The sequence below is a fragment of the Juglans regia genome, chromosome 1 (assembly GCF_001411555.2).
Source record: "Juglans regia cultivar Chandler chromosome 1, Walnut 2.0, whole genome shotgun sequence".
NCBI lineage: Eukaryota > Viridiplantae > Streptophyta > Magnoliopsida > Fagales > Juglandaceae > Juglans > Juglans regia.
The window spans coordinates 4,855,754-4,880,141 of NC_049901.1; the positions used below are offsets into that span (position 1 = coordinate 4,855,754).

The window sequence follows — 24,388 nt, forward strand, 5'->3', positions numbered from 1 at the left end:
AGTTCCAACAACAAATAATGTGAAAAGTCCTGTGCCATCACTCCTCAGGTGGGGCTGGTCCCTCCTGCTTATACCCATCATCTACATCAAAGTCTACGAAACGGAATCGTAGGTAGGAATACCACAATGAGATTTCACAATCTCAATAAGTAAATTAGCAGAGCAACATCCAAAAGATTTAAGTATGAAATTATACAACAAATAATGCACAACAACCATGGAAGCAATAACCCAAAAAATATTCATTTTTACAACCATCCCCAAAAAATCATTACTTGTAACCACTAACGCCAAAATCCCTTTGTACCCAATACACAACTAATTATTACAATATATACCATGGTCTCCCATTCAGAACCACCCACACACCTTGGTTATCTTTGTCACACCCTGACTCTCTTCGTCACACCATGGGTAACGATCGCACGTGTGACTTCGTTATGAGCGATGTCCAGCTCCACGCGTAAAGTGACCAGACATCCTTTAGCCTCTGCTAGCAGAGTCATACCAAGAGCATTACCATTTTGGCTGAGTCTACTGTTGCCCGACGACAGCCAATGGGACGTCACTTAGTTTTACACGCTCCCGAGTGACTTCACCGAGATAATACCCCATCTCAACTTGGAGTATTGACACACACACACCCACACAAAAATATATCTTTTTTTTCGATGACACCAAAAACCAGTTTCTGATTACGCTACATAGCACAAAACATAGCACAGTTGAATCCTGACATATATTAATAACAATGAATATGTAGATGTGTGACAAGCAGTTTATTGGATGGCATGACATAGCACAAATAGTCAACCACACAACAACACAAAAGTCAATTCCATAATTTCACAAACCCCAACTACACGCGTTTCTCATCCTCCATCCAGCCCTTGACCTAAATTCAGACAACAACCATGTCAAATATTCCCAGCACTTCCCCGGGCCTAAGGCCCTTCTCAAACACAACCAGATTGCAATAAAGTTAGCGATAATTTCACGTTAGAAAATCAAAAGCTACGTTGGATAGTTACTTACTACGCAGAAGGCAATTATTCTAGATGATCGCACATGATGGTCTATGGTTTCCTGTGAGTGAATGAGTGCTCGTGTCGCTGTGCGGACGGACAAAGACGATTGGGTTAAATTAGAACATAGACAGAAGATTAAAATACCAAACAAAGGACATATAGCTTACTGAGGTGGCCCCAAGAGTGGCGGAGCGACAGTGGGGCAGCGGCGGAGTAAGGTGGCAGAGGCGGATCTGGCATAACAGAGGGCTACTGGTGGGATTTCTCTCGAAGGGGTGGCAGATCTGGAGTGCTAGTGGGTGGATGAGAGGGTTTCCATGGCAGGGTGTGGCGGAGCATGGTGACGCTAGGGCAAAATTGACCCTAGAGGCTTCGGGAAGTAGATTTGAGAGTGGGGAAACGCTAGAACTCGATTTTGAGAGAGGAAGAAACTGATTGAGGGATGAGTAGCTCGACCTATTTATAGGCTGATGGGTGGTTCTCGATGGCAGCAACAATGACTGCGATTGGGGGTAGGGGATGGCATGGGCTCTGTGAGCAACGCATGCATGGTGTGCGAAGAGGGGTGGGTAGCTGAAGCGAGTAGCTGCCATGGCCTTACATGTTGCAGATCTCAAAGGCATGGGTTGGTGGTGGTGAGGAGCGGCGCTGCAGGTCATGGGAAAAATATAGGGTTCACAGGCTGCAAGTTGGAGGAGGAAGAAGAAGAAGAAGGGAAGGTAAAAAAAAAAAAAAAAAAAAAAAAAAAAAGGAGTCATGCAACGCAGGGGAATCAATAAGGAAAATTAGGGTTTTATCCTTATGTTCCAAAATGACGCCATTCGAGGGGAGGAAAAAAAATTTCACCCACAACCAAACGACACTGTTTCGGTGGGAGGGCTGAGCTTTTCCTTAGCTCATCGGCTGGGCTCGAATTTCCTCTCTCACAAGCCTAAGGCATGGCCCACAGCATCTAACACAACCAATTAACCTAGAACCATCCAATTGGACTCAAAACTCCCTTCAAATAAAATAAAATAAAATAAAACACAATTGTTTTTTGGGTTCTCACGCATGGTCTCTTCTTTATTCAACGAAATCTTTAAATAAAAAAGAAAAGAAGTTTGTCAGGAAGTGAAAGATGTTCGGATTGATGAGCCACGGACCCAAAGAACACATGCATAATGCTCGTCTTTCCACGCGTCAAGTGCACCATTACCAAAGAGGGTCCCATAGCTGCTACCAGAAGCTACTCAAATTTCATAGCTTTTACCAGAAGGTACCCATAAAAGACGGCTCATGCAGGTTTGACATTACGGCCATACATATCTGTAAGCCCCTGGAAGTATAAACGCACCTGTATGTATACATTTTGAACGTCCTGAACTAGAAACCATGTAGATAAAAGCCTTCCTTTCGTCAACTTCAAAACCACCCACAAACCTTTTCTGTATGCGTGTTTGATACGAGATGGCTGCTGGAAGGCGTGGTAGAGACCTGCTCGGTCCTCTTTTGGCGGTCAACTTGGTGGTGTATCTTGTAGTTCTTGGACTGGCTGGATGGTCCATCGACAAATACATCGATGGTCAACAGAATCACCCCCGTATCTCTCTCTCTCCCTCTCTCTGAGCTGTTTGGGTAGCCCTCGAGTATTTGAATACGAGCTTCTTTCTTTGATATCTTTACAGATTTGGGTGGGAATCCAGCAACGAGTTTTATGTTGCCCTTCGCTTTGTCAGCGGGGGTGGTGGGGGCTTGTTCTGTGCTTCATGGGCTTGCACATCTTCGGGCTTGGCGGAGTGATAGTCTGGCTGGTGCAGGCTCTCTAGCAGCTATCTCCTGGGCTATTACTGCTCTTGCTTTTGGGTACTTATTTCTCACAATCATCTCTGTTCAAATTCAGCATCTCGTTTAATGTTCCAATTCAAATGCTGATCTTGTTTTCTAATCAATTTCTTGGTTGAATTTCTTGATATAGTCTTGCATGCAAGGAAATCATTTTGGGAGGACACAGAGGAAACCGCCTGGTAAGGGATGATCTCAAGTAAATTGCATGGACATGCCTTAATTTAATCAAAATAATGAATATGTACCACCATGCCCAAAAAAGAAAGGCAAGAGTGTATGATAACCAAACTAAAATCTGCCGTCATAACGCGATGATTTGCAGAAAACACTGGAGCTCTTTCTATTCATATCGCTACTGATTCAGTTGCTGTACGTGGGGCTTCTGCATGCTGCGGTGTTTAACAGTACATATGGACCAGGTTATCGTAGAGACGGCAATGGCCATGGTGGTGGCATTGCCATGGGTCATGAACCCCAGAAGACCGACACTCCTGAAACCTGAAACTTCTTGCACGCACATTCTGTTAGTGAGCTTACATGAAACAAACGTCTTCGTTTTCTTTTCCTTTCCAAAAGCTCTCGAATCAAATAAAACTAATCGCCATGCTTTCGTATGTTTTGTGCATAATTGTGGGGTACCAACAATTGCTGCCAAAAGGTTTCCCAACGACGAGAACAAGAAAAAAAGGGTACCAAAAGAAACAAACAACATTAAGCCAAAAGCTTGGCAATTTTGTCAAATCAAATTGTTCTTTCTTTATTGGTTTGTTGATAAGTTTTTCGCGTCCTAAAAATGACTTCTTCTGTTTCTAAACATCCGGTAGCATTATTTATCACTTACTGTTTAGACTCGTCGGTCTTCCAATCTACAATAGCTAGAGTGTGGCGTCCACCACAAGCAACGAGTTTAGCAATCCAACTCCCCTCAGCTGCATCCTCGCTAAGATTTTGTGGAGGGGGAATTTTTATGGGCACTTCCATTGGTTGACCGGTAGTCACTTTCCGACCATATCCAAGACGCCCATGGTCACCTCGACCAAACTGTCAAAAGTCATGACCAGTCATCGTAAGTAATACTTCCACTGTCGACCAAGTAAAAGGAAAACAGCGACGAGACGGTGCAAGACTCGTGGAAACTAGAAACTAGCAAGCATTCAGTGACCATAAATGATCCGAGAATGCATTGGCATTCAATATCAACAAAAGCCACGGCGCTGCTGTAAACGAGTCGTAATACTTACCGAGAACATGCGCCCATCACGCGTGAGTGCAACCGAGTGCGTGCCTCCACAAGACACCTGGACACCATATGAACAAAAATCAGAAGATCTCAAACTACAGAAATGATAGCGAAGAGAAAGCAACTTAAAAAGTTTACTGATACCTGAACAATGTCCTCTCCAGCCAGAAGCTGAACCCGCTGAGGCACCATTTTACTGCTCTTGTCATTATCTCCAAATCCCAGTCTCCCATGTTCACCTCTTCCCCATCCGTACACCTAGAAAGGAATGTCATGTATTAACTCCTTTTCCGGTAGGCAATGGCCCAGTCAGTTGCCCATTCAGGCAGGTCATTACACAAGGATCAGAATGGTGATAAGAGGTTTAGTAATAAAAAATTGATATGAAAGGAAAAAAGAGCAATCATAGCACTATGATGCGTCGACCAAGCTTGCCAGTTTCCATTTTTGGCACTCAATCTCTATATATATAGACATACACTCACAATAAAAAGTTTATAACTATATTATTCCAACCAGGATAGCGCCCGCGGCACATAATTTTCAACCAAAAGAGCAAAGGCGCTTCTTGCATTTTGCAGAACACCACAAAGCCAAAATCATGGCCTCATGACTAAAAAGACATTTAAACATCAAGATAAAGTGACCTACCTATAGAAAAGTCAACCAAAATGAGTTTTTATTTTTTGATAAGTAATAAGTTATTTTATTGATATAAAGGTAGGCATAGCCCAAGTACACTAGAAGTATACATGTGAATACATCGAGTTAAGCACTAGAAACAGTTACAAGAAAAATCATGAAAACTGAGACCATTCAAATCAAGAGCAATAGCTCACACAAACAAAGTCTTCCAGAAAAAAACTCCTAAACTCTTCCAATGAGTGTTCATGATCCTCAAACAGTCTCTCATTACGTTTGTGCCAAATACACCAGAGAATACATATAGGGACCATCTTCCACACTGCTGCAATCTGTGGTGTCCCTGTGATCCCTTTCCAGTTTGCTAACAATTCAACCACCCTACCCGGTATCACCCATACTATACCCATTCTAATGAGAAAATAAGTCCAGATATCTCGAGCAAACTTACAATGTAGAAGTAGACGGTTCACTGTTTTTCCACTTTCTACACAAACAACACCAGTCCATAATAATAAGACCACGTCTTCTAAGATTATCAATGGTCATAATCTTCCCTAGAGCTGCCGTCTAGACAAAAAATGTAGCCTTTGTGGGTGCTTTAGTCCTCCATATGTTTTTCTTCCAAGGGAAATTGTGCCTTTGATGCATAGTAATAGAATCATAAAGAGAGCATACTGAAAATTTCCCTTTCCTAGAGGATCGCCATTCCATCATATCTTCCATAGTGGCAGCAGTAGAAATGTTGTACAACATGTTCAGAAATTCCACCAGCTCAGTCACTTCCCAATCATGTGCATCCCGAGTAAGGTTGATGTTCCACTCCTGTGAACCTTGATTAATAACCTGCAAATCAGCCACCATAACTTCTTTTTCCTGTGCAATTATGAAAATCATGGGATAAGCATCCTTCAAGGCTATGTCTCCCAACCACACATCTTGCCAAAAGCTGATCTTACTACCATCCCCCAAATGCAGCTGAATATTACTAGCAAAAGAGCACCAACCTTTTCCTATATACTTCCATAGCCCAACTCCATACATCCTTCGGCGACGTTAGTTGAGGTTTCGCCGGCATCAATGTCGCTGACCCACCCCCCGATGGGCCTGCTGTGTGTTGTGGTTTCTTCCTCCAGAAGGAGGACGCCTGTGGAGTGGGCTCGAGCCTCAGAGCTGGCCCAACTCTTGCGCAATTAGGGAAGGCCCCACCATCCTGACCCACTCCCTTCAGTTTCTTATTCCCTGTTTCCAGCCCACTCCCCAAGCCTAGCCCCAATTCTTCTTTCCCCAAAACGCACCGTATAAGCCCCTTTACTTTAAAATTCATCTCCTCCAACGAAGCCTGCATATCCCGTAATTCCTTCAAAATATTTACCTCTACTTGCCCAGACCACCTATCACTTCCGTCTTGTCTATGATTTTCTCCCAAAACAAGAAGATCACCTGCCTATAGTAGGCCTACCATATCTGACTTTCGCATGTCTCTAGTTGACTGCAAAGCCTCCTTATACGACCGAGATGATGTGAAAGCTACTGCTGACGAAGACGGAAGGACTCTCCCCTTCCCACCTTCGCTGCCAACTTGTTAGGGACCCCGGTCTTGTCCCTAACACTAAGGTCCACAAGCTTGTCTTGGTAATGGTGGTGACCGAGTGATCTTGCCAACTTGCTTGGCCTTCAACAAAGAATGATGCTTGAGTGATAGGATGATGAAGATGGTGATGAAATTGGGGTAGGCTTAGTGTTTAGGGAATGCAAAAGTAATGTGGACGACTGGGGTTTCCCCCTTGAGTGTGGCGCCAGTAATAAGGTTAGGGTTGATGAGAGATGGTGAGGCTAGGGTTTCGGTTGTGTGGCAATTAGGGTTGCCGAAGTTAGCTCATGGACATTAGGGTTGGCGCCAAGATGGATGGAGGAAGGGCTTCGGGTGACAAGGCAACTAGGGTTGCTGAAGTTGGTGAGTGGAAGGATTTTTGGAAAGATTCCTAAGTGGTAGGAATCCTTAGGAGATTCGGATTTGGCTAGGAAGGAAAGTCAAAGGTGGATGTGAGTGATTTTAGGGATGAGGGATTGAATGTGATTGTCAATTCCTTGGATTAAGGGATTTGAATTGGAGGAAGTCAAGACTCCTAAAAGGAATGAGTTTCCTTATAGGGCTTGAGGTGGGTGGCTAGGGTTTTATGGAGGCAAGTCTTATGGTGGCCGAACGAGGTACGTGAAGGAATGGAAAGATGGAGCAATTAGGGTTCCTAAGTTATACGAACACTAATATGGGAGGTGGAGTGGGCGGCTAGGGCAAATTCAAAGAATGGACAAGGATAATGTGTTTCGGCTAGGGCAAAGTTTGTGATGGATGAAGGGCAATTAAGGTAAGGTTCACTTATGGAAAGTAGGGCAATTCTAGGGCTGGTTGAGTAGAGTATGTGGGATTGGAGGCAAGGTATATTTCGGCTAGGGCAAGTTGTATGAGTGAGGCAATTTATGGAAAATTGTCAAACTTATAGAAAGCATGACAAACACTAGGGTTGGTTGAAAATTAGGTTTGGATGGATTGGAAGAGCAACAATGAGATGAACACCAAGAACTCAATAAAGAACACTCAAGAACAAAAGTAATAACACTTAAGAACTTAATTGACAAAATGATAATAATTCAACAAATGATCCACATATTTTATAAGAGTTGAATAAACCTCATATATTGAATAAAAATAGAATCACACCTATCCACGGATATCAAGGTGATGATGAAACAAGATAGATGATGGATTACACCTATTCATGAGTTGCAAGGTGTTAATCCTCCACAAGGGTTTCACGAATGTCCCCCAAGTAGCCCAAGTGCAAAGCACCGAAGTGTTCAAAAGAACAAGCCTAAACCGTCCACAAAGGGAGAATTGTCAAATGATCAAAAGTCCCTAATGCAAAGACTAAGGGCAGGTTTGGGGGGTGAGATGAGAATTTTGTGTTTTGTTTTAGTGTTTAAAATATTATATTTTAGTATTATTATTGTATTGGGATTTGAAAAAATTGAATTGAGATTTAAAAAAGTTGAATTGTTTATTAAATTTTATATGGGGATTTGAAAAATATGTAATGATGAGATGGGATGAGATGAGAATTTTGTGTCTCATCCCATCCCCCAAACCTGCCCTAAGGGTCCTATTTATAGGATTACAACTTCGAAACCTCTAATAGGTCCCTTGGAATATTATTAAATAAAATAAATTAAAAATAATAAAATGATAAGTCCTTGCATGGCCAAAGTGGCCCATGACACATGCTGGCCTTTGGTGGCCTAGGCTGACCCATGGCATGGACCATGGGCATGTTGGCATGCTGGAAGGTTGGCCAGGCGTGTGGCTGACATGGCCTAGGCAGGGTGCCTGGGCGCTGCCCTGTGCTGGGCTAGGTGCGCGTTGGGCGTGCCTGTGGGGCGTTGGGCTACGCACGCTGGGTGTGCGTGCTGCACGCGCGGGGCATGCACGCTAGGCTGCGTGTGCTGCTTGCTCTGGGCAGGCTGAGTGGGCTGGCCTGGTCACCAGCCTCACTGAGCACCCTGGGCATGTCAAGGCAGGGCCCATGGCATGCCCGTGGGGCTGCTGTGGGACTGTCCAGCCTTCTCTCGACATGGCTAGTGGCTTGGCCATGGGCCACAAAACATGGGGTCCTACCAAAACCTCCCTCAACGCCGCCGCAAGTTTTCTCCACCCCATCCCATCTCTGTCCCCAGGTATGATGATGAAGCTCCGACTTCCACCTCCGCTATATACCACCAGAGACAAATAACTGCCGCGGGAATTTGAACCTTTCTACGCAACAAATGCTCTGTTTCCTTCTCTATAAGCAGAGTAATATCCCTTACTACTATGCTTTTGACAATCCTCCAACGTTCTTGAAGCCCAATGCACTGTGTCCAAATCCAGCCTCAAGTTTTGCACTCCTTTCCACCCCCTCTCCGTGATGAGCAATCCACTCCCATCTGCCCGAACCTCGAACACCTTTGACTCAATTGCTAAACTTCTCACAGAAGGCATTTTCCTTCCAATAGCACTCCAAACAACCACCGTCAATCACCCACAACCGCAATCCTCAACAAAAGTTTAAAGAAAAAGAATTGTGTACGGAGAAGAAAAAAGGAAGGAGTTTTTTATTAATAAGCAAATATGATATATTTTTTTATAAGAAATGACAAATTAATATAAAATGACAAGAAAAAAATTGCTTTAAGTTGTAAAACATTGCTTGTGGTCGTGTCTATGGAGGAAGAGGAATGGAAGGAGTTTCGAGGATTGCGAACGGACAATGGACGAGCTTAAAATGCTCTTCTTTAACACTTTAATGGCGTGAACATTCACGATTTTCTTGAATCTCTAAACAGTCAATGTATAGGTGTTGCTCTTGTATATGCCTCGTGTATTTGGACTATATGCCTATTTATGTCATCAATAAAATTCATTTTTACCAATAAAAACCATCTGAATTATATAGGGGAATAATTTCTACTCTTAAACAAGAGGTCATGAGTTCAGATTCCAATTTGCTCAAACATCTCAGAAGCTTTGTGTTTAAAAATACACCTGAACGAGTGAAAAAACCCACACACAATAGACATGCACAAGAAAGAATCTCTTTGGAGAGAGAGAGAGAGAGAGAGAGAGAACCTCTCCATCTTCCGTTATTGCAGTAGAATGCCAACCTCCAGCAGCAATATCAACCTAAAGGTGCAAAAAAGGTAAGGTGCCTATCAGACTAGCTAAACCATGAACCAACAAAGAAGCACCGTTCTAAATGTTTAGCCAATGTTAATAACAAAAATAAGAGATGAACTAGTTGAAAGGTCTAGGAGCCATAAAAAGATCCCAAAACCTGTAAAAAGTTGAAACTGAAAGTAAATGAAGCAAACAGTTTTGCAGTTTAATTTGATGTTAAGTAGCATACGTTACTGACCGTTCCTGAAACTAAACCTTCCCACAAAGGATTTATTATGAAGAAAACTAAGTTGAGTTTTCAGTCTTGTTTGAAAGATTCATATGCATTAAGTAGTTGTACATGATTACTCTGCAAAGAAACTTCGTTTCTGCAAACACCGCTATAGTGGGTTTTTAGACAAATATGGTTGGACAAAAAAAAAAAAAAACACATTGGCTGTATAAGAAACATTCTGTTATGTTAAGAATAGGCACAATATGTGATGGGAAAAAGAAGACATGGTTGGAAGGTGAGGTTGTGAGTTCAATATTATCTTTTGATAAGATAATATTTTATTAATGACATTGTGAGATATCATTAAGTGTGAGATAACTTCACCAATAAAATAAAAGTGTCTAGGGATGAAAAAGATAACACACTAAACCGACTTGATTCTCGAGTCCTTTCTCTTCACTTGCTTTGAGAGTATTGTGGCTCAGGGGCACACTTGAACTGCACCTTGAAAGCCAAGGTTTCAATCATGAACTAGGGCTATTGTTGAAAGCCCAAAAGCTTGCAACTAGATGAAGCACAGTAACCAGGGCTTTATAACTGCCCTGCCCTTTGCCTTGTGCCTAAGCATGCTTTTCACACATTTCAACCAAACAGAACAATTTGTTTTTTTCCCTTTTAGAAATTGTTGGTAAGGGAGCGTCAGAAATAACAAACTTGAAAGAAGCAACAAAATGATGATACAGGTAAAGCATAAGGATTTCAAGTGCTGAATTACAAACCAAAGTAAGACCAGAAAGCCCATGGACAACAACAGGATGTGATCTTGGTTGGGTGTCTCCAGTCCCAAGTTGTCCATATTCATTACTACCCCATGCCAATAAAGTCCCATCCTCTTGGAGAGCCAAATTATGAAATGCCCCAACTGCAATGAGCCTCACATTTTCAAGACCTAGAACTCGAACAGGAACAGAGATCTGCTTTCTGGACATATGGTATAAATAATATGTAAAAATAAAATAGAGATGACTTAGTTAAAAGCAGGCAGCAAACTATCATGGTATATGTATGGGTACAGCACACTCCATAAGTTATATGAAACCATGCTATTTAAGTAATTAGGTAAAACAGATGTATTAAAATAGAATAATATAATTAACCATAAGGGGTATTATACATGTCTCCAGGTGGCCATGGCTGACCCCATGTCCATACATGCCCATCACGTGTAAGTACCACAGAGTGAGTACCTCCAGCAGCTACCTGTGACATAATAAATTATAAGATCTCCAAAACACAAATAACGCCCTCATGCCAATCTGTGCCTACGCAGATGCTTGGGGAGAAAAGGCGGAGACAAAAAAATTCCTGTGTCATGCCAGCATAAGAAACTAAACACTGAGGTTAACTGTAGTTGCATTAATCAACACAATAACGTGCCTGTCAGTGTGTAGAATAGATGGGGATGTTATATATATGGGCGTGTGTCTGTGTCATTGTAAGTGAAGAGCTATCTTAAGTAACAATCAGCTTCAAAACGCTTAAATTTTGCAAAATATGAGAACAGCCCTTAACTGACCTAAGATAACATTTCCAAAGTCTCAAGCACAAATTGAGAACAGCCAAGAATCATAGGACAAAATATGGCAGGTGAAAAGGAAGTGTATAGAAAACAATAATTTAATGCAACAAAGACACTATACGGAATTCTAGTGTCTTTAAAAGGGGACTTGAGTCTTAACTCCACAGCTACAAAGTTGGGACTAATGACCCCCAATAATTCATTAACTAGCCAACCGGGCAGAAGTAGCCTTGACAGTTTGCAAATTTTAGAGTACATTCTTAACTAAGCAACCATGATAACCTTGAAAAAAATCCTGTTATGGTCGAAACCAATATCCGCTTCATTCTCTGAAGCAATAGCAGCCACTGTTTTTTTTTTTATAAGTAGCAGCCACTGAATTTCTTTCAAGTGAGCATTGGCATTGGACTAGCCAAATGCCAATGCAAGTCTAAACTTTGGCTAGATGTGAGAAAAAACCTCCACATTGGACTAGCCAATGATCCAAAGCTCAAGATTTGAGCTACAGTAAAAACAGAAGACTAGCCAATATTGGCGAGTCACTATTCACATGCCAAATATTATTTTATGATTTACCCATTCCCTCTTTTTTTCTCTCTCTTCAGACCCGCGTATTCCCTCGTTCGTCCCTCCTCTTCCTCTATTTTTCTTCCTTTCGCCAATTCTCTCTCTCCTCCCCATTTTTCTTCCTCGATCGATTATCTCCCTATTCTCTCAATTTTCTATTAAAATCTCTTTCTCTTCATCTCCTCGCAAAACCATATTCTGAGCTGCTTTGGTTTAGGTACGCTTACGTCCCTATCGTTCCCCTGATTCTTAGCCTATTTTTCATTTTTTTTTTCTCGTTGTTGTGGAAATATTTGATCTTTCGATTTGGTTGCCAATAAATCAAAGAAAAATTATTGAACTTCTGATTATTTGTTGGTTTTGGTTCTTGGGGGAGAAAAAGGTATCATTTACTAGAGTTTCTTGCTTCTTGGATGGCTAATACTGTAAATCAAATAAAGTTGGACTTTTGTTTGTATTTATACGAGTTTATCTTATCTGGTTGAGAGCATATTTTTTCATTTTGTCGGTCTGTATTTGGGGTTTACTTTTTTTATATATTGAATGGATTCGCCTATTTGAATGATTTCGATTTCCTTTTAAAAAAATATAAAAATCTCAGGCATATTTCCCATCTTGGTTGGAATTTCTTATTATTGATTGATTGAACTTGAAATCCCTTTACGGTTGCAATCCACTTACTCTTTATGGATAGAGGTAAATAAATTTCGAAAAACAAAAAATTGGGTCTATAAGTTAAGGTTCTTCTTTGATCCTTAATGTTTGTTTATAAATCTCTGCTGGGTATATCACCTTTGCAAGTGCTTGACTACCATCTCTTGATCGAAGATTCTGTGTTTGGTAGTGATGATGTTGGCGCCTGGTGTAGGGAAAAAGAAATAAATATTGGAGAAAGGGAAACTCTTTAATTATCAATGAGAGAAGATGCTAATCAAAGCACTGATTAGGGGCATTGAATATGTGTAAAAAGCTCTTGCTTTCTGTTGATAAAGTGTGGTGCTTATTGCATTTTATGTATCAATTGAGTAATGATCCCTTGCTTTGTATACTTGATTTCTGAAATATGAGGTGGCTTATTGTGGGGAAATTCGGATTATGAGAATCTAGTGGGGAAATTCTGTTGGGCCCAAAGAAAAGTTTAGTATGACATTTTTTGTTTTGAGCTAATTGTTCCATTTTTTACCAACGAACTTGTTTTGGAAGAAATTTGTGATTTTTATTTGGTATTATGAAAGTTTGAATATGTCATAAACTGCCAAGGAAACCAATGAAGGAAGGAAATATGAAAGTTTGAATCTTATTTTTCATGTTTTTTCCTTTTTCATGTTCTTTCCCGTTCTTATTGTTTCTGTCCCCACAATCAAAGTGAGTGTTTTCCTTTTTGTAAAAATTTCAAATTTGCCTCTGAAAGTAATAATTGAGAAGACCTTTAAACCAGAAGTTACTTGCAAAATAAGTTTTTGTTTATTACAATCAAGGTTTGATGCTGAAATCTTGTGGTATGCTGAAGATTTTACTGACAACCACTCTGTTGCAGTAAGTGCAAATCATAGAGGAAGAGTCACGAATGCCTTGAGCGATGATGCTCTTGCCCAAGCGTTAATGGATAGCGATTCCCCCTACTTTGGGGCTTGAGAATTTTGATGAGTGGACAATTGATTTAAGGAAGCTCAATATGGGATCCGCTTTTGCTCAAGGGGCTTTTGGGAAACTGTACAGAGGTACTTATAATGGTGAGGATGTTGCTATCAAGATCTTGGAGAGGCTAGAAAATGATCCAGAAAAGGCCCAGCTGATGGAGCAACAATTTCAACAGGAAGTTATGATGCTGGCCACATTGAAGCATGTAAATATAGATTGGTTTATTGGCGGCTGTCGGAAACCAATGGTTGGTCTTGGGATGCTTTTGTTCTACAAGCATTTTATTCCAGTTTATGGGTTCGAATAGTTGTTGTTTTGGGAGCCATTGGGTTTTTGCCTAGGATTTCTTGAACTACACCTAGGATTTCTTGTACATGTAGTTCGTAATTGGTTTCGGGATTAGGAATAATTCTCTAATTAAAATGAAATTATTAATTAATATATGAAGTGTATTTGTAAAATAATAAAAAAAAATCAAATATTATTAAAATAAAATAAAATAATATTATTATTTTGACTTTAAGATGGCTAATCCAATGTGGATTCACCTAGCCAAAAATTGATGCTATAGTCAAAAGTTGAGATTCTAGCTAAATTTTGAACTTGGCAATGACTAGGCCATTGCCAATGCTCTTATGATATTAGGAGACCCCTAGTAGGGGTGCAAATGGTCCGGTCCGGTCCGGCCTAATTTTTTTTATTTTTTTAAATAATTAATAAAAAAGATTTATTTAAAATACTAAATTAAATTAAGTGACTTATTAATGTGGATTATGTAACAAACTCAATAAAAAAATATTTTATATGCTCAATGAAAATAATTAGATGAAAATTATATTATTAATTTATATAATTACTATATAATTAACTATTTGATATTATATATTAGTTAATTCATAGAATATTAACAAGTGTTAATAACATATTTAAAATTTTATATTGTTAATAGTGATAGGTTAGATGAAAATATATATAAAATATTGTTAATTTATAGAATATTAACAAGTATTAATAACATATTTAAAATTTTATATTGCTAATTGTACAATTATTATATAAAAAATATATATATTTTTTAATTTTCATTCGGTCCTATTCGGAAAAATCTTAGACCGTAGACCAGACCGAAACTTTTTGGTCCTCTAAAATGTGGACCGAGACCGACCGATCTCAGTCTCGGTTCGGTCCGACCGGACCATTGATCACCCCTAACCCCTAGTGCTATACCAACTTATGTTTTAAACTAGTGTCACTTCTGTTTTGTGAGTTAAAATGACATCCAAAGACAAAATAATATAAAGCATAATGAGACTCTTCTAGTCTGACTGCGTTCCTGAATTACAACATGGGGGAAATTTAAAGGAGCTGACTTCTAAATTCTTCAGTCATTGCCCTAGCTATGGAACATATACGGTTTGGATAGGCAATTCAAATGCGATAAGATGTTTTGAATAGTGGTAAGATTTTTTGAGTTACGATGAGATGAAATAGTTTGTAAAAAAATGTATGTTTAGATAGTGAGATGAGATGAAATAAAGAAATGTTTGAGATGAGTTTGAAAATTTATAGATGAAATAGAGATGAAATCTAACCGTTTGGATGTCTAAAACCCTCTCATCCGTACAGGCCAGATGAGATAAAACCAGCCCTAAGGGGCCCTATCTCATCTGGCCATCCAAACCGACTCTAAAGGAAAATACTTTAGACATAAAGGGATTACACAAAAGTAAACCCACAAACTGATGTGGTTTAATGTGGTACGTCAGATTGTAAAATTATTTTTATTGTAAAGTAGATCTAACGGATCCCATGAAACCACATCAGTTTGTAAGTTTACTTTGTGTAATCTTTTTGTGTATGCAGCAATTCTCATATTTTAAAACAATTGCAGCCTGCAAGGATGGTGCTGAGAAGTCATTTCCCAAAAACCACAAGAAGCTTATTTGCATGCCATGAGATTCAAATAAAGTTCATCAAAATCAATATCTGTAATGTTGGAATGTAGAGCTCATGCATTAAAAAGTATATAACGACAGGTTTCTGAAAAAAGAAATACAGCCAGAGGATTCCTTCTATGTGATAACTTATAGTGCCATAACCATGCATTAACATGAGTAAAATTACCTGGCGAACTACAAACTTTGGCGCACAGCGCTGAGGAATTATTATATCCCTTCTCAACGGCCTACCAGTGTCATCTTTCCTCTCTGGTTCTTCCCCACACTGCCCATACTCATTCCCACCTGCATTAGGTTCTCCCACACATCAAAGCGGAAACCAAAATTATGCCCTTTTCTTAGGTGGAAATTTTTCCAAATTTTATTGATAAGTAGTTAAAGATTTTTATTAATAATAGCGAGGGGCGCAGCCATGTACATGGGCAGTAGGAAAGGTTTCCAAAATGCCACATGCATGAACTCAAATTATCTAAATTTTAACACTCTGCTAAGTGGAGTGAACCTGTTTTTCTTTTGCTAAATTATAAATGAAAAATGATTTGGTGTCTTTTTCCTACTCTCTCTCAGTAAACAGACGAACAACAATGAAATCGTAGTTACAATACCCCAGGCATAAGCTCGACCTTGATCATCAACAGCCAAACAGTGCCACCCACCAATGGCCGCCTGAAACAAATAAAAAGAACACCACTAAATCAGGCACTCAATGGAGAAACGAAAAAAATCATTTCCAAATACAGAAGCATCAGTTATCAAAAGAGCTTTGCTACTCATCATCTCATGCACCACATACCTATGCCTCATATTTGCTAAGGGAAAAAAGTAAAAAAAATAAAAATCATGTATGGTGTGTGATGTAAGGATGATAAGTATAATTTTTCTTATCAAAATATAGCAATTACCTGAACAATTTTAACATTGGCAAGCGCCTTAACCTGGCTGGGAATATTCTCAGTTTTGGTCTCTGGTGGGTGTCCCAGTGTCCCTCTTTGGTTCCAACCCCACGTAAACAACTAACAAGCACCCAATCACCCGACATCCAAAACAGAAATTAATAACAACAATAGTCCCAGCAGTAAAAATGAGAAAACGTGAATAAGCAATAGAGTAAGAGGAAGGGACCTTGCCGTCGTGGCAAATGGCGAGGGAGTTGCGGCTGCCAGCGACGACGGAACGGACAGACTGCGAGTCTAGGGATTTAATGGCGCAAACCCATTCTCTCTCTTCGTTATTCCCGATTCCCAATTGCCCATCCTCTCCTGAGCCCCTGAGTTTAAAAAAAAAACAGAAAAGAGAAAAAATAATAGTTCATTCTACTGCTTTAGCACAGATCATACTCATGCTTATTGCTTGTATGGTGAGATAGAAGTACGCACCAAGCGATGATGGCGGAGGTATTGGACGCCATGGGAGTGCGTATTCGTATATTTATCCTTGTTCTTTTCTTTACTTTAATCTACTTCCAGGGATAGAGACAGAGTCACTTTCTACCATCCGATACTCTGCTGATTTGAGGAAAGCGAACCCAATTCGTTCGAAAATGCTTTTCACTAGTCCAGTGGAAGACGACGAAGGATATATATATTCATGTAGAGGAAGGGCGAAAAAAGGTGGGGGCCAGGGAACGATGTCGTAAGGGGTAAGCAAAATGGCTCAAAAATTTCGTGCGCAACTTTCCGTAATCTCCATTTTCCTCCGTTCCAAACAAAGGCAATCAAATATTGGGGTTGTTTCCAAAACGAAAACTGCTTATTAGGCAGCATTCAACTTGACGAAGGCATCCATCCAACTACCAGAATTCAATTTCACGCCAGGAGTAGAATTCCAAACATAGCAAAGATGGATCATGGAATATGATTCTCTCCGTTTTCTCACCGAGTTTGCAAGTATGACGACCGATTTCGTATATGCTTTATTTTAAAGGATGACAATTCAAACTGGAAATGCCAAATTGAAGCATCCATGGTATTTCCAGCAGTGCTTCAACAACCCTCAAATTCCAGATTCTAAGCAAATTGGTGGGATACAGAACGAAATTCTGATAAATACACCGAGACAAGGTAAAGTCTTCAAGTTTTCAACAACCAATGGCCTGTCAAAAGGCCTTTCGAAATTCTGTTCACTTCTAGCACCGGGAAAAACTTCAGCCTTTCTGAACTTTATTTCCCTTTTTCAGTTGAATATGGCTCTTGTAAAATCTGGATTTCGCTGTCTGAAATTATGCTGAAATCTTGCTATGAAGGATAATTCCAGCCAAGAAAAGGGCCTAAAAAGTTAGGCAAAAACTGAACGTAAAAACAAAGAGACCAAAATTGCCATGCACCTGGTACTAAAAAAGGCACCAATTTCAGCACTTAATCATTACCACATAACTCAAACACCAAACCACATTCTTCCCATCAATAAATAAAAGCACATATTCATATCTGCTGGAACAATTCAATCCCGAGTGCTGCTGTAAGCACTCAAGATCATCAGTTGGTTACGAAATCCTACTACAACCCACATGCCATCTAGGTAGAAGGTCTCAAGATTCAAAGTACAGGGTACATTTCCTATGAACTTATCACTGCGGCGGCTGCCCCTCCCCTGACTCACGCTTAGATGCTTCCTTAATCTCGTCCCCAGTGTCATCCTGAAAAAATCCACACAGGCGTTAAGGAACAGTGAAAAACCAATAAGAAAATTTGAAAAGGAAACAATAATATGCAGCTGCAAGTATGCACCCCAAGCAACCACTCCAAATGGATACGGTATGACTTGGGTCGATGTGTACAGTGACCAGAATCACTAAAAAACTTCGTCAGTTTTGACACTTAGAAGCTAATGCACTGAGTAACAACTTTGAAAGCGATAGCGTTTGCGAAAACAGTTTTCCATCTTGGGTACCTGTAGCCCACCAGTAAACGTGTTGACTGGGTCTTAAAAAGGGTGTATTGGTTGAAACACCGTTTGGTCAAATCTACTAATGATGTTTTTTACGCAAGTAAAATTGAGGTTTAACAAACTAAACCAAGCTCAGACCAGCTTACATTTCACAAATGGAAAATTCAGAACAAGTCAGAAAAAGTACCAGTTTAGTGCACAAAATTTAAGCTGCTAACAATGACAGACGATACATTTTCGATTTACGTTCAGGATGATGGCATGGCAGGTTTGGACATCAATGTTTTATAATACGTATAGAAACCCACTTCTTAGACAAGGTGAGTGACACGTAATAGGTATGCATGCTGGCACACAATTAGAGAGAGAGAGAGAGAGAGAGAGAGAGAGAGCGACCGTGATGTCAGAAGTCCACAAAGTCAGATTGTCTCGGAGAAGTTGCATGATTAATGTACTGTCCTTGTATGACTCCTCACCCAATGTATCCAATTCGGATATAGCCTCATCAAAGGCCTGCCAAATATCAGGGGAAGAGAATGAGAAAAGTTTTTAAAAGCACAGATTAAAACAATTTGGTCGCCATCCAACCTTGTGATTGGATTTAATCCTTCATGTCAAGATTTGGTAAAACTTCACACATCCAAAACTAAATTTTACAAATGCCATGCAACCTAAAATTAAATAGAAAGTTGTTAAAAAAAAAAACTATATAGAAAGTTCAGAACCTTAACAGAAGCAAGAGTCAAGACTAAAAAGTGGAAAGACAAAATCAATACAAATAGGTTAGACAACCAACATGCTAAGGAGGACCAAAGTCATCTAGAGAAAATCAAAAGATATCCACAATGAAAAGTGAACAAAAAAAAAACAAACTTTCAGTTCCTGGCATAGCTATTAGCTACCATCTTTCACACCCTAAAAAACAACAAAAGGGAAAGAGGGTACAAAATATAACTACTAACATATTATGAAAGAAAATAGTTAAATCAACAAGTTTAGCTGAAACTTAAATGATGTTAATAGTTTTTTATGGAGGATGTACCAGCTGTAGTTCAGCCTAGGGGTGAGCACCAACTGATCCAATTAGAGTTTAGGACCGACCCGACCCGACCCGAACACCAGAACAAAAATAAGATGACCTGACCCGGCCCGAGTTTGATGAGTAATGACACCTTTATTCTCAAGAGATCGAGATTGATGTGGGCGTCGATTATAATTTTAACCACCACCGAGTGAAAGAGGTACAAAGACACAAACGCAGAGAGAAAGCGAGAGTGAGAGGAAATAACAGAGGAAGTCGAAACAAAACCGTAACCGTTGAGTCATCGTTGCAGCTGCGTTCCTAGAGTAGGAGAGCTCGCCATGGCTGCAGCTGCGTTCCTGGAGTCATCGCTGCGTGGATCCTGCTGGCTCTAGCTGTGGCACTCGCGGGTGACGGTGACAATGGTGGCCACAAGAGCCCCCTGATATCAATTTGGGTTCTCTTCTCAGGTGCTGCGTTCGTCGCTTTCATGTTGGTTTTCATTAGACCTGCGATGAAATGAGCATTTTTTGCAGTGCATTCGATATGGGTTTTACAGGGATTCCTGGATGGTGCTTGGACCAGGCTCCTCACGGTTGATGCAAGCTTTGCTTTGCTTTTCTTCTTCAATTTAATCGTTCGTTCGTTTGTGTAGTTTATAAGATTTGGTTTTTTTCCGTGATGAAATGTTATGTTTTGTTCTTTTTGTTTTTCCAAATCGGCATAAAACTGAGGATTTGCCTTGTGGTTGAACAATGGATCAACAATCCATATAACATGCTCCAACTCGTGCTTTAAATTGACTGCAAGTGGATATGACGACAAAGAGAAATGGGGAGGGATGGCAGCTAGGGTTTGAGATCAATTGAGAAAACGAGTAGTCGGTTTCAGCAGGTTAGACTCGCAAGCTATTTCAAACCGCTTTTTCGGGTCGGATCGGGTCTTATGGACGAACCGGGTTACGTACTTTTTTGCACAGCCCTAGTTCAGCCTATTGTATTTGTGGATTACATTCCATGATTCAAATGAAATGTTATCTTTTGTCCAAAAAATTGGAAAATTCAAATCTAAGGTCTGCATTTCAACAAAGAAACATGGCATTAGAACAAGTGGAACAACCTTATCTGAAAAGGTTATTACCAGATTGCTTTGGATAGAAGCAAACCCAAACCAAACAGAACTGTTAGACCACATACAGCAATAAGAACAGTCAGATGAGTAACTGAAAGGAAACCATTAGTTTAACAAGGCATCATGTGTGTCCCACCCATCTGATACCATGTCAATTATACCAATGGGATTCCATCAAGAGAATGGATATTTTACTAATAGTGAGAAAAAATCCACATCAGGGTCAAAATAATTGCTCCACCATCACCTGCTAAAATATGTATTGGAAGCTTATACCCAAAGTGACCAACAATTATAATAAATTGCAACTGCATCTAGGAAAGGCAATCATGCACATTCTAGTACAGCCTATACAAAAACAAACAACTGCAAAACAAAAAATAAAAACAGCTGAGAAACATTACCTGCTTTGCAAGATTGCAAGCACGATCAGGTGAGTTAAGGATTTCATAATAGAACACAGAGAAGTTAAGTGCAAGACCCAGTCTTATTGGGTGAGTAGGAGCAAGATCTGCAAGTGCAATGTCCTGCATCAAAGACAGGAGCAGGTTCAGAAATCACCATTACAAAAATACACTAATATACTAAAATAATTAGAAAATGAGTAACGAATATAAGAGCCTCAGCCAGGTACCTGTGGTAAGCTAACAAACCTAGCTGAGTAGATTTGTAAGCCAACAAACCTACCAACAGCAAAAAACCTACCTGCGCAGACTTGTAAGCCAACAAGGTGCTCTCAGCAGCTTCCTTCCTTTCAGCTCCAGTCTTAAACTCAGCCAGGTACCTGTGGTAATCACCCTTCATCTTGAGATAAAACACCTTTGACTCGGCAGATGAGGCCGATGGGATGAGATGTGACTCAAGAAGACTCAAAATGCCATCACAGATCTTGCTCAGCTCGGATTCGATCTTGCCCCTGTACTCCTTGATGATTGCAACATGGTCTTCATTTCCCCTACTTTCCTCCTTTTGCTCAATGGAGGAGATGATCCTCCATGAAGCCCTTCTGGCCCCAATCACGTTCTTGTAAGCCACAGAGAGAAGGTTCCTTTCCTCCACAGACAACTCTTCAACGTCTACTGTCTTTGCAACTTTCTCCATGAACTCAACCATTTCTTCATAACGTTCGGCCTGCTCGGCCAACTTGGCCATATACACATTATCCTCACGTGAAGATTCAGCTGGCGACATCTTTGCTCTACCAAACAATTGCTTTAGTCTGCAAGTCAATCCAAAATAATCTTGATATTTTTTTTAAAGGTAAAAACATCATGACCTAGATATTACATAGTCTAAATCAAACACTAATAAGCTCATAACCACTTCACAGAAGACTATATCTTCCTGGTTGCTAAAAGATATTGGGAAGCAAAATAAAATAGAGGAATTGGAATATTATGAGACCTGTTCCTATGTAAAGAAAATTAAACACGACTCTAAGTTGCAGACATAAATTGAGCACGATGAGGATAACTATGGGCTCTCCGAAAAGCCAAACCTTAAGATTCTCAATCATTGGTCAATGGACATTGCATAGCAATCCATTACCATTCGTATAAAAATGGGAAGCAATAATAAATTACTCGCTGTATGGTTGCTGAATCATCCGAGAAAGAAAAGAGCATTCTGCATTACAAACAGTTTAAACAAATCTGTGTTTCCTTCCTAAAAGTTTCAAATCCTACCAGATTCTTATTATTTTCTTTCCTAGCCTCAGATTTCCTCGGCACCCAACCAGATCAGATCACACTTAGGGTAACCAAATTAGTATGCTTCTCCAAAGAACGAAAAACTCACAACTATTCCAAACAGTCACGTTACGCTCACTTCAGTAAGGGTGATCATACTCCCTATATCAAACATCAATGAAACCGAGATTCATCCCCTTTTTTTCCTTCTCCTTCCTTTCACCTTCCTCGAGAACCAATTCAAAAATAGAAATCACTACCATCCTCCGGTAAAATCACGAGCACGAAAAAAGTTCAAATCTTACAGATCCAACCAAAAATAGCCAAACAACAAATGAAACCAAAGCAAACAATAAATCGAGCGGAAAGTAAAAGTAGATCTCGAATTACCAAACTACAAGAGGCACGTATATACGAAAACAAACAAAAGTCCACCAGATCTAACCCAAACCCTAAACCTACATAGAAAAAGAAACCGATCAGAGCGTGAGGGAACGTACCTCTCGAGTTTGCGACGAAGACCCTATCAGTCTCTCTCTCTTTCTCGGCGCGATAAATCAGATAAATAAATGGAAATGAGAAAGCCAACGAAGGGAGGAGTTGCGCCTTGTGGTGCTTAAAAATGGTCGCCACGAGAGAAAGAGAGAGAGGAACAGTGGTCCAATAAAAACGCGACATATGGTCGCTAACGGAGAATCCGTGGTAGGTTTCTTTTTTTTTAACGAGAGAGATAGCTAGCAGCCTAGCATGAGCCTCTTTGTGTGTGTCTCGCGTTAGTGTTGACCGTCAATAGACCAACGGTGCCACGTCATCATTGCGTCCTTTTTTGGAAGTTGGAGAGGAAGGCTAGCAAGTGGCAAGGAAAGTTGCACGTGCTGACGATGCACCCTTGTCTGAACCCAACCTCCGTATTGACGCCGTTTTCCATCTTATTTTTCTCTGTGTTTTGTAGTGAGATATAACTTAAAAAGTTTATTAATAGTTTTATGATGTTAGTTGGGAATTTGTTTTCCGTTTGACAGTGAATTATTAACTTAATAAGCTAGACGTGACTAGTGATTTAAATTATAAAGTTAAAGGAACATAAATTTGTAAAATATGAAAACATAGAGTTACAATCTTAGATTCATAATAATAATATTATTATTATTTCTTATAAGCAACTTTCAATGCTTAGGTGTATAAAACCTGCAATCTTTATTTTTATTTTTTGACAAGTAAGATTTCGAATTCAAATTTTTTATTTAAAGAATCAGATCATATATTATCAGTCCATCAAATTTTTAACTTTTAGCAAAATCCAGCAGATTAGAACTTAGAGATTGTAGATTATTTGAATTCGGTTTGCCCTATAAGTTTCTTTCCAATTAATCATGTTTTCGTCAATGACAATAGACAAAATCTATCGAAAAAATTTAATTGTAAGTGATTTTACATATTAATATTTGTACATATTTAATATAAATTTACTGATATGTAACAAAACTTAAATCTACCACACTTTCACACTAATATTGTAAATTGAAAAAAGGAAAAGTAGTTGAGGCTTAATTTTCAATAAATGACAAGTTCAGAGAGTCATGCCATCGCATTAATGTGATGATTGCGTTGGCAGTTAACAGCATTAGTTGGAAGGCACCCAATAAAGACAAACACGATAATATGAAAAAATATGTTTTTATGCAAATATTCAAAGACCAAGTTTTCTTTCAGATTAGATTCTTTCTCTCAACATGTACTATTAAATCATCATGTATCATTGAATGTGATAAAGCTCCCAGCCATTGTAAATTTGTAACTGCTTTTTCCTGCAGGTTGATGTGTCCATACGTTTTTATAGAAAAATGAGTTTTGCTATATAATTTCTACTACACTTTATATTTTATATATTTTTAAATTTTTTATTGAATTTATTTATTTTTAAATTATTTTAAATTTTCTATTCATTATTCATATAATAAATATTTAATAAAAGAAAAAAATAATAAAAATTAAAAATAATGTGAAGTATGGAGTGTTAAGATGTTGTGAATATTTTTTATAGAAAAATAATAGAGATATAATTATTTTTATAATTTTTATATAAATATATGATTTTATTTTCATTTTAAAATATAATTATATAAAGAGTTGTATATATATAGAGATTAATATTAGAGAAAAGCCACTGTAACAATATATATTTTGTACTTACTGTGTGGCTGCTTGTAATTAATTATTTTCAATACTCACTTAAAGAAATATGTAATCTACGT

General features: G+C 39.2%; 3 protein-coding genes across 6 annotated transcripts; 1 reads left to right on the forward strand and 2 right to left on the reverse strand.

Annotated features, from left to right (window-relative positions):
* Window positions 1-71: 71 nt before the first annotated feature.
* On the reverse strand, window positions 72-17,292 carry LOC108979573 (ultraviolet-B receptor UVR8-like). Of its 4 annotated transcripts, none has more exons than XM_018950280.2 (12): window positions 16,784-17,142; window positions 16,530-16,674; window positions 16,310-16,420; window positions 16,013-16,073; window positions 15,574-15,692; window positions 10,837-10,922; window positions 10,442-10,643; window positions 9,401-9,454; window positions 4,240-4,353; window positions 4,097-4,153; window positions 3,697-3,896; window positions 72-93 (listed from the first exon to the last, which is right to left on the reverse strand). In XM_018950280.2, the coding sequence occupies exons 1-12, from the start codon at window positions 16,813-16,815 to the stop codon at window positions 87-89; spliced, it is 1,188 nt and encodes a 395-aa protein (XP_018805825.1). In that variant the 5' UTR covers window positions 16,816-17,142; the 3' UTR covers window positions 72-86. The 4 variants fall into 4 exon arrangements, with proteins under 4 accessions (XP_018805825.1, XP_035550184.1, XP_018805823.1 ...); XM_035694291.1 differs by lacking the exon at window positions 72-93 and adding an exon at window positions 3,405-3,503 and having other exon boundaries at window positions 16,031-16,073; window positions 16,784-17,264; XM_018950278.2 differs by lacking the exon at window positions 72-93 and adding an exon at window positions 3,405-3,503 and having other exon boundaries at window positions 16,784-17,252.
* Window positions 2,069-3,469, forward strand: LOC109002749 (membrane protein PM19L-like). The gene is made up of 4 exons (XM_018980629.2): window positions 2,069-2,610; window positions 2,696-2,873; window positions 2,986-3,034; window positions 3,178-3,469. Exons 1-4 carry the CDS (start codon window positions 2,478-2,480, stop codon window positions 3,355-3,357), a joined length of 540 nt encoding a protein of 179 aa, XP_018836174.1. The 5' UTR covers window positions 2,069-2,477; the 3' UTR covers window positions 3,358-3,469.
* A 442-nt stretch (window positions 17,293-17,734) lies between the features above and the next one.
* Window positions 17,735-22,818, reverse strand: LOC108988028 (14-3-3-like protein A). Its single transcript, XM_018961120.2, has 5 exons — window positions 22,634-22,818; window positions 21,151-21,664; window positions 20,850-20,972; window positions 18,690-18,806; window positions 17,735-18,042 (listed from the first exon to the last, which is right to left on the reverse strand). The coding sequence occupies exons 2-5, from the start codon at window positions 21,634-21,636 to the stop codon at window positions 17,974-17,976; spliced, it is 795 nt and encodes a 264-aa protein (XP_018816665.1). The 5' UTR covers window positions 21,637-21,664; window positions 22,634-22,818; the 3' UTR covers window positions 17,735-17,973.
* Window positions 22,819-24,388: the final 1,570 nt, after the last annotated feature.